The sequence below is a fragment of the Antedon bifida genome, chromosome 6, assembly GCF_963402885.1.
Source record: "Antedon bifida chromosome 6, ecAntBifi1.1, whole genome shotgun sequence".
NCBI classification, from domain to species: Eukaryota; Metazoa; Echinodermata; class Crinoidea; order Comatulida; family Antedonidae; genus Antedon; species Antedon bifida.
In genome coordinates, this window is record NC_136231.1 from 14,745,643 (window position 1) to 14,756,756 (window position 11,114).

Genomic DNA, 11,114 nt, shown 5'->3' on the forward strand with positions numbered 1-11,114 from the left:
CACAATTCAATTCTTGAATATATTAATTTATAATATTAATTTTATGCCACTTTTGAATTAGTAAATTCTTTCATCGCAAGCCTTAATTTTTGTGCTTTACACATACTCTATATATATGAATCATACATTCTTTTAAATTAGAAGCTTTTAACTCAGAATTTTCTTTTAAAACTTTTTGTTATATTTTACCTACTATTATACTAAATAAGAATAATTTACCCAAATTGTCACATTGAGAAAAAATGTTCAAAAATAAAAAATGGTAAACAATGTACTTAGATTTCATTCATATATTTCCTTATAGTTGTCAGCTTTCAATGTAAATAATGAACTTTATAGCCATTAATTATTTATTTGCCGTTGGGAAATTTCCCTAGTGATTAATTGTGTTTGCTTCCATACAGGTAAACAAAAGGAAATTGGTGTCTATTGAACATTTCTTTGCTGTTTGTAACTACTCTACAGTATTACCGTAGTTCCTCGGGTATAATCCCACCTCGGGTATAATCCCACCCCCGACTTTACGATTACCTTCGCACGCAAGCATATCCCCGGGCAAAGTCCCAGTGTATAATTTAACATTAGGCCAGAGGTGGGCCTAGGCCTACTGTAGCTAGCTAGGCCGACGTCAATTTCTCACCAAAAAAATAGAGTAATTTCTCTGAATTTGGCTGACTTAAAACTCATCGAACATTGTTAAGTTGAATACAACCTAAGGCTAGCATGCCCCGATCGTCACGTTCTGTACATCCTTTCGCCGTCGTGTACATTCTTTCTTGTTGTTTACACTACTGTGCATGCTTGATTACCGTAAAAAAAAACAAAAAAACACCGCCCTCTATACCGACCGGCTTGTGCAGTAGAGTTTGTGTCACATGCAGCAACAATGCGATTTACACAGAGAGCTCGAGCGTGTGGGTGAACATGAAGAACTCGTATGATCGAGTTCATGTCGATTTAGGAAGCTAGGCCTAGATCACATTTTAGGGTATTTTTTAAGTAGAAATCTCGGGGAAAATCTATACGGTAGGCATAGCACAGGTAAGACCAATTAGGCCGCCTAGGCCTAGATGGCCTGGCCGTCTAATTGCTAGGCCTACATCGGAATATAGCTTTTAGATAGCCTAAATCGTAGCTAGAAGAAATATCGTCATTTTCAGTTCATGCAGCGGGAAATCCCCGGGTATAGTCCCACCTCCCAAATTCGGGCAAATTTCACGTACAAGGGGGGTGGGATTATACCCGGGGAACTACGGTATATGTTCTTGATAACCTTTGCTAAGAAAATATTAATTCTGCATAAATATTTTGTAAATGACCATTTTTTAAAAAGATGTAGACATAGGATTATTTAAAAGAAAAAGCAACTAGGTATTATTATATTTATTAAAATAAACACCATGGGTGTTTATTTTATTAGGTAAAAAACCACAAGCATACAGTAGGCACAATATTGATTTCTATTTGTATTAAAATTCATTGACTTCCATGATTTACAATTTACAAAGCATTTTGATACAATTGTTACTCTATTTTAATTTTATCAATCTTGATATTAATTTGGGAGAATTGTGATTATACATGTTATTGTTACCAAATTACAACCAAAAAATTAAACGCCTCGAATAAACGTTCCCTCCCCCTAAAAACCCTCTCAAACAATAAAAACCTAAGGCGTTTATTCAAATAAATTTGGTAACACGGTATCGGAACATAAATTTGATTGCATTTTGAGACTTCTTAGTTTGTTGAAATTTCAGAATCATTGTATTGTTTTTCTACATATGTAGACTGAATTGTAAGTATTAAATAGAGTTGTAAATGGTAGTGACACTGTGGCTTGCTTACTAATTCAAATCCTGTTGAGTTCTGATGCCCAACATTAGTGTAATACTACCCTTTAAACTTATGTTTGAAAAGCATGGGTTTCTGTGATTGTCACATACTTGATGGGATTTTTCCTTTAATTCTGGCTATAAGTTGATAAAATGCTTTTTCTTTTTTAATTCAATTCAACCTTTATTATGTAATTTTTTTTTCGATGAAAAAAGCTAGAGTGGTATTAAAAAATGGTTTATTTTTAACGTTTTCTTTAATTAGAAAGGGGCCTTTATAATTCCTTTAATAAAACAGCATTAGTTCACAGTATGGTGATTGTCAAAATCCAGTCTATTAAAAGACATTGCATTTTAAAAACGTGTTTGTGCCTATTTTAGGTTATATCTTGATTAAGGATTTGGCTGGTTTTTGCTTGTCTATACCACATATTGTGCCATTTAAGTCGAGATTAGCAGCTTGTGGTTATTTTTAGCTCTACTTGACAGGCTGTCAGTACATTTTTCTGTGAAGCATCTAGAGACATTTCCAGAGCTTTATTTTTAACAATACTCTTAAACAAAGATTTCAAATTGATGCCAGGTTTTAGTGTGACAGGAATCATGTTCAAATTAACTGCAGTTACTGTAATAATTGCATATTTTGCTGCAAAAACATTGTGATTGTAGTTTGATTCAATGTAGAAGTTATTCATTCAATTCACATTTATTTACTCATCGTTTATAAATATAAATATAGTTACATAATATAAATGATGGCAAGGATCCTGCATAGAGAAGTTTACAATTCTGACCCTTTTTACATAAAAAACATAAAACAATAAACACAACATAATAAATATAAAATAAAAAAACATTTCCTATACATTTTAGAGTTGTTCATCATTTATGAGGCAGCCATTGCAATAACCAGTGTGTACTGTATGATTACCCAGAAAAAGCTTGCTAAATGGCAACAGCCATTGCAATAACCAGTGTGTACTGTATGATGACTTCATTTTCGCAGAGTAGTTCAGATTTTCATTTCTGGAATAATAAAAATTTGAATATAGTTTAATTACCTTTTATTGTAAATCATTTGTCCACAACTAAATACATTTTTCCAAATCAACATTTCAAAGATAGTTATGCATTTTATCCCCTTTGTAACCATGTAATTTTTCTAATATTGTCTTTATGTATTGTATTGATTTTTATTACTGCTATATTTTCTGTATAGTTTATTCCTAAAGAAAGAAATCATAAATTTTAAAATATTTTTTTAGGTGACAGATTTTGGTTTTGCTAAACGCGTCAAAGGAAGGACGTGGACATTGTGCGGAACGCCAGAATACCTTGCACCTGAAATTATTCTTAGTAAGGTAAGTGGAAAACATTTTTGGAAAGAAATTATTGTACTGTAAGTATAAATAACCTACTACTACGAAGGGATAATCTCATATAAAAAAAAGAAATCAATGTAAGGTTTATCCTCCCTTTAATATTTGGTAAAAAAGAGCTGTCGTGTGTCCCATTTCCCCTTCATCCAATATCCTAGATCTTACATGTACCCTGATGACGGAGGTATGTTAATTAATATTGTAAACCTGTTATGAACTGGTAACATTAAAGTTGGTTGATAATAATAACATAAAGAATATTACTTGAAAGATTGTTTATTAATCTGGCAATTTTTAACTCAACAAAGGTCTAGTTTCTAGGTCAATTCTAGGTTGCTGATAGGCTTAACCTTTGAACTAACATGTTTGTGTAGAAATCCTTGTTGTTCATTGGCATATTGTTTATCAATAAACCGTTACCTTTTATGATTTGAAAGATTGCATGCATGATCATTTGTGACAAATTGTTTTTTCAAGATAAAAAGCATAAAAATGACATGAATGATCAGTTATCAATTTGGGAATTTTGAATTTCATAATAAATCTCATACACACAAATTAGAAAGTAATAATTTAACATTAAAATGATTTACCAATTTAAGATCTGTCTTTGATACTTTTGTTTTTTTTAGGGCTACAATAAAGCTGTTGATTGGTGGGCATTAGGTGTCCTTATCTATGAAATGGCTGCAGGCTACCCACCATTTTTTGCTGACCAGCCAATTCAGATCTATGAGAAAATTGTCTCAGGAAGGGTAAGAATTGTAGTTACATGACAATGTTATATTTTTTTATTTCATTACTTATTTTCTTTCCTTTTGGATGGACCTGTGTTTACATTGATTTTATATGATCTTATCTTGTAGGTACGCTTCCCATCACATTTTACAGCCGATTTGAAAGATCTGCTACGTAACCTTCTACAAGTAGACTTGACAAAACGGTACGGAAATCTAAAGAATGGTGTGAATGATATCAAAGGGCACAAGTGGTTCAGCACTACAGACTGGATTGCAATCTACCAAAAAAGGGTATGTAAACATACAACTTGTTTATTACATTTTTTGTATGCGTTGTGTAAAGGTGAATGGGTAAAAATGAAAGGGATTGTATAGTATAATGTCATTTTAATTTTAGTCTAAATAAATATATTTTTAAACACTATTCCTAAATCAGACGTTTCTGAAAACTAGACAGTTTTTTTGGGCTAGCCTAAAGGGCCAATAATTGTGAAAAGAGATGGCCACCTGGACAGACGTAGAAGACATTTTCAGCTTTTAAGACACCTCAGTCTACCTACATCATATTTGTAATATTTGTTAGTTCACATTTGTTGTCAATGTCATCCCTTGAACAATCCTTAATAATACTGTTTATTTGCCATCGTAAGGTTTTTTTTTATAAATTCATGATGAAAATAGTAATATACCATAGTATTGTAACAAGTTAGTATCAATTTCAGACTCTTGTTTGAATATTCTATTAATATAATATTGTTCTTTCTTCTTGGCAATGCATAGAATTGCATTATTAACAATATATTCCAGCTGCTTTTAACTATAGCCTAGTCAATGCTTTATTCATAATATAGCTGCTTTACACCATCATAACATTTAATATCATTTTTAAAAAGCTATTAAATCATAAGTAAAATGTTATTTTTGTGTCATGTTTAGGTTGAAGCATATTCACTACTAAAGGAAGGATGTTTAAACTTCATTTTCATTCTCAATAACTGTACCACCGCTCTAGATGTTACTGTTTACTCTTTACCTTCTATTTCCCAAACTAATGTAGTGATATGACATCATCATGTCCTTATATAACACAGTACATTTTTTTGTTACATAAAGTTTGATAGTGTAGACAGCTTTACATCTCACATGTTGTTACACATCATTCCAGGAATAATCGTTCAATTTGTGTTTGTATATTTGTATTTCTATATTTATTTTGTTAATGTATTTGTAACAATAATTGTGATAATAATTACTGGTTGATCCTCTGCTACATTAGTGAGAAGGGCAGAAAGGCTAGGTTTAAAACAAAGACAAATAGACGTTAAGTTATGAGGAAAGAACCACTAAAAGAACTTTCCCATTCCTATACAGTACTCTAGAAAACCATTTACTAATATTACACAATAACACTTTCTTTCTTTTTAAACTTGTGTTAAACAGTGCATAGAGACTATTTGTATTTTGCGCTATACAAATTTAAAACCATTAAACAATTAACGTAATATGGAAAGAAACTTTGAAAGCAGAAAGGCATTTTGTTATGCACTACAGATTGTACCTACACGGTACCTTGCCACCTTCTTTGTGTTTTGCCTATGAATGTAACTAACAATATAGTTTTCATTGATAGAAAGGCGAATTTGAAAAGTAGAATGCCTTGTGGTTGGCATAAATGGTTTCAAAGTAACTACTAAATAGCATTTTTAATTTTCTATAATACTTTATTATTATTATATTTATGTACTTTTCTTCAGATTCAAGCCCCATTCATTCCAGATTGCGGCAAAAAGCTTGGAAGTAGTAAATGCTTTATAAACTACCCAGAACAACCACTGGCCGTGTCTAGCACACTATTATATGCTGATCAGTTCACAGGCTTCTAGGTTTAGTAAATCTTGTCAATTCTGGTTGCAAGTATGTGAAATTCAGTTTAAAAAAAGAGATAACAGATTGACCCTGTGTAATAACAACCATTTAGATTTGTGTGCGACTCCTACATTTCAGAGAAACCAGACATTTACCTTTAATTAATCACTGTTTTTCCCCTTTTTTATAATCAAGTTCGTTGACTCCTTAAACTTCACGTCAGAAATAATTGTACTTGTGAACTCGGGCATGATGTACTTGATTTGAATTACTAAACATTTGTGCTTTAATGTAGGCTTGTCATAGGAACAGTATCCATACATATTAACATTTGATTTTAATCGTCATAATATTCTCAATAGAAGTTTTATACCATTGTACATACAGTTGAACCCCTCCTGTGAATCAAACAAATGGAAATACTGTATATGCAATAACACTACAGCCAACGCCTAAAAGGGAACCTGAAGGTGTCACCTTAATGAGGGGTTTTACTGTGTTATATTAATAATATAAGCTATTGCATTGGAATGTTGTATTAGAAGGTAGAGGATGGTATGTTGAGGATAAAAGCACCCTCAAAACTTAGTATTTTTTACTGTGAACTATTTTGAATTAGATTTTACTCATACAACACAAAATACAATTTTTAAAAATACACAATTTTTAGGATAATATAAGCTAACGAAAAAGGCAATAAAAACATGAGATGAAATTTCATAATAAGTTATCAATAGAGAAACTCAACAGTTCAATTCAGAACTAAATGCATGTTGTACCGCAAACTTTATATCAACAAGTTACCAATATCAACAACAACAAAATCATAAAGTAAATTAGATAACAAAAAAGTAAAAATTGTCATTTTGGTTCTCAAATTCTATGATTCCAAATGATCTTTTTATATAATATTTGCCTTTAAAATATTATTATCTAAAGCTCTGTCTACACTAACAAATTTTATGTGACAAAAAAATGTGATGTGCCCATATGTACACAATGATGTCATATCACTACCATATTTGGGCATACCACTGCCATACTTTTTTTGTCAAACTACTTTTATAGTGTAGACAGAGCTTAAGGATTCAATATTTTTTTGGTTTCATCATTGAAATTTATGACAGGAATGATAAATATTTAAATAAGCTCATATTTTGATGTGACATTTAATTGGATGTAGTTCAAAAATAGTGTACTAACATTAATAGTATCAGTTCTTTCATTTACAAATCACTTTATTTTTCCATTGCAGTGTTCTGTGATTTTCAAGTTTGTTTCATTTTACTGATACAGTGTATTTACCTGTATTTACCCATTTTGTTAATGCACATTTTTTTTTCAGTTACTGATTTGAATGTTGTTGTACCCAATACATTTATTTTCTAGGTTCTATCCTATTTGTTCACTGCTGTGTAGTTTCAGATGTGCCATTGTGTAATTGGCTGATTTCACTTGTTTGTGTTATTTATTTTATTCTTGAACTAGTAGGCTAAAATATTATTGGTAAGATGCACATAAACAATTTTTAAAACAAATATCTATAAAGTTCATTCATGTTATACCAAAGAGGATAAATAATACTCCATGGTTGTACTTGTTTCTCAATTTCTTTCAGCAACTCTTTCACATTCACATGTTTCTACTTGGTCAATTAACTCCCTAGATGTCTGCAACCAACTCGGAGCTGTACTATTTATCTTGAGTTTGATTACATTGCCTGATTTGCTAGAATCAATTTTTGTTGTACAAAAAATCCCTTATATTTTAGAAAGGATTTAAACATTTTATTATCTATTTATAGGTTGAGGCTCCATTCATCCCGAAGGTGGCTGGGGCAAGCGACACAAGCAATTTTGACGACTACGAAGAGGAATCATTGGTAATCTCAAGTACAGAGAAATGCGCAAGAGAATTTGCCGATTTCTAGTAATCTGTGATATCAATTAGGCCTATGGTCTCTCAATATAAATGTAACAACAGTTAGTGGGTATTAGCCGACTGGCCTGCAAAGCACACAGCATTCAGTATAATACAGCTTTGTTAGATTTGATGAGTGACATGTTTGCCATTCAAACATAATCACATACTGTAAAACCTCGAAAGTAAGCCCAGTGGCCTACGATGGAGCCCATCAAGTTTAGAAGTAGAGAAGGATGTTAAAGCTTACTTTTAGATTAACTTATCATTGTGATAGAACTACTGTATGGATAATAAAGTATAAACCAACATATCAACTGAATAAATAACAATTTAGGAAATCAAATGTTTGTATTTCACAATAAATAATATGTCGATTTACATCTTAACGGTCGTAAATAACGGGCTTATTTCGAGGTTTTACAGTAGTTAACATGCTGTGGTGCAGATCACTTAATTTGTTATTTTTTTTGTATTTAGAATTTTCATATTAAATTGAAAAAATAAATATTTTTTAAAAGATACGTTTAATTTTTTTTAATCCATAAAAACAACTCAAACGTTATTTGGCAATGGTTTTTAGATTACCTTTGTACAAGCAGTTGCCATTTTGTTGCTTTGGTAATTATTTAGTCTATTTTATCCATAATATTGTACAATGCTTAGATCTTCAAAAACTTTGCTTTCTTTCATTGTTTGATCAATGTATTCTGGCAAAATGTTTAACAACGTAGAGAGACATAATGTGCATTAAATATTGGGAACACTTGCCATAGGTTAGGAGTACAGTGCAACTGAAACATGTAAAGAAGCGTGGACAAATACAGAGAGCTACACGCCATATTATTTCACAAGATTTTGTTATGCTATGTGGTGTATTCAATGTATGATTTGTCTATAACATATCAGGTGAAACCAGACATTTATCTTTTTCTGTAACATGTTTATTTCTACAAAATTGAAAAGCTAAGGCACTTTTGCAGTGATAATATTGATTCCTGAACTGGGCATCGCATAGTTAATAAATCCCTGGGATTATCCCAGGGATTTTACACTTGACAGTCATTGAACCTGTGTATGTTTTACATATAAAGTGTCCCAAGATCATTACTGTGTCTGCAAGATTGTCAATTTGTGGCACTCTGTGAATGGGGGGATGTCTGGTTCCATCAGGAATATGTTTTTGTAAACGATAATAATTTCACTTTGTTCCTGGCAGTATATCATTCATACAAATGTGTAAGCTAAGTCATGGAGTTGTTTTGAGAATTACAACTCCATCCTTAGATGATGTTTGTTTTCAAAATGTGCTTTGTCAGCCTTTATATCCAAAGAAATCCCCTAAATACTGATAGCAACCTCGTGAGCGGTTGTCTAACCTGTTTAGATCACTGTACTTCCAACATATTTAGCACATGCCATCACAACAAGTAGTTACATACATGCTATATTATGTTTGTTTATAAAATGTATATATGACTACTGTATATACATAAATAGTACAGTAATTTATATACTGTACAAAGTACATATAAATGCGTATGTACAATGTATTTGCTAAACAATTAATGTACAGTAGATATTGATGTAACACCCAATTCCAAAGATACCTAACGATAGCATTCAGTCATTCATATTTTGAAATTTAAATTTATATAATTGGTAAACAAATGTTTTCATTATTTTTTAAACATGAATTGTTTTCTCTCATAACACTTAAATACTAACTACCTTGTTTATAAATACAATTATATTAAAGTAGTTACTGATTTGTATTCACTTTCTGGAAAGTTTATTATAAATATTACATTTAATATATTTATATTGCAGTTCACATATTGTTTCAAGTTGTTAAAAAACTTAATATAATACAATGCTTTCATCTCAAACATGAATTAGCTGGATTCTAATCTAGTATTTTGTTGATAAGTTATCTTTGTAAAACATGCTTCAGTTCATCATCTGTATCTACTTGTGTGTCCCGTACCATTTTTACTTGCATTAATTTATAATTACCTCAAAGAATTCCTTAATAGAAAGCTTTATTTTTTCAATACAGTATATCTCATTTGATATGATTTTTATATGTCCCTCCGTAAAGATGAAGTTTTCCAACGTGAAAAGTCAAATTATTATTTTAAAAAACTGATTTAATATATGTGCTGAAAAACCAACTGTATGCCTTTCTATAAATTTGTACATAACTAATATACATATAGAAAAACTGGTTGGTAGGCATTTTCAGGGTGTTTTACAGTCATGTAGATGGTGTTGTTTTTTGAATGGTCAAAATGCAAATAGTAAATGAACGAACGAATGAGTGCAAAAAGTATTACATTTATCACATTATTATTATAAGACATGCTTATAGCCAATGTTAAAATAAACGCTCAGTCCTTTACAATGTGTGTGATAATAAGACACATGTGTTAAATGTATGTTTTGTAGTATTGTATCCACAATAGCTTTTAGTTACAATATGTGATGTGGTATTAGTACTAATTGGAAGGCTCAAGGGTTGTGGAAATTAATGGACATTGAGTATTTCCTTAGGGTTAATTTCAATGAAAGATGTAAATAATTTAAATACTCCATACCGAGTGAATTAAGGTGGATTTAATGCAGAATTAGATTAATATTTCATTATAAAAAAAAAACAGTTTTGAAACCACCATACTTCAAGAACTTTTGAAGGGGTTCATGTAACTTGTTAAAATTTTTAAAAAAAGCTCTAGTTGATATGTAATTTTTGAATTTTAATCCTGTTTACTTGTTGTAATATACCTGTGTTGGCCTATATAATGCATGCGATGTGTTATGGCCATGAGTTTCAATGCTATCTTATTACAAGGTATAAATGGTTCGTTGTTGCCGGCAGCAACAACAACTTTTTAATGTAAACCTTCAATTTACATCTTATCAAAAAGATGTTATTAAACATTAATGATGAAGAAAAGTAATTCTTGTTGCATCTTTTATGTCCGTGTTTTGTAGGTTGTAAAAATATTACCCTCTGTGTACATTATCAAACTAGTTTGGAAAAAAAATGCGATGTGACGAGGATATACGTACCGCCACTGGACGTATAACAAAAGATAGTTATACATACTAATTTTGTTATACGTACCACAGTTGGCCGCCGCTGGACGTACAACATGTAAATCTCGTCCTAAATAGTAAAACTCCTCATAAATAGTAAAACTCGTCCTAAATAGTAAAACTCGTCCTAAATAATAAAACTCGTCCTAAATATTAAAACTTGTCCTACATAATAAAACTTGTCCTAAATAATAAAACTCGTCCTAAATATTAACCGAGAATCGATCCCACAACCTCTAGGCCATAGCCTCATCACAAACCCACCACGTCACACA

At 31.1% G+C, this 11,114-nt stretch overlaps 1 protein-coding gene across 3 annotated transcripts in view; it reads left to right on the forward strand.

Annotated features, from left to right (window-relative positions):
- The window catches only part of LOC144845464 (cAMP-dependent protein kinase catalytic subunit beta), a 49,842-nt gene extending 39,719 nt beyond the window's left edge, over positions 1–10,123 (forward strand). For all 3 annotated transcript variants that reach the window (XM_078702829.1, XM_078702831.1, XM_078702830.1), the window contains 4 exons: positions 3,101–3,196; positions 3,847–3,969; positions 4,081–4,245; positions 7,625–10,123. In XM_078702829.1, coding sequence (XP_078558955.1) covers positions 3,101–3,196; positions 3,847–3,969; positions 4,081–4,245; positions 7,625–7,750 — 510 coding nt within the window. In that variant the 3' untranslated portion in view covers positions 7,751–10,123. The remainder of the gene's footprint in view (positions 1–3,100; positions 3,197–3,846; positions 3,970–4,080; positions 4,246–7,624) is intronic.
- Positions 10,124–11,114: the final 991 nt, after the last annotated feature.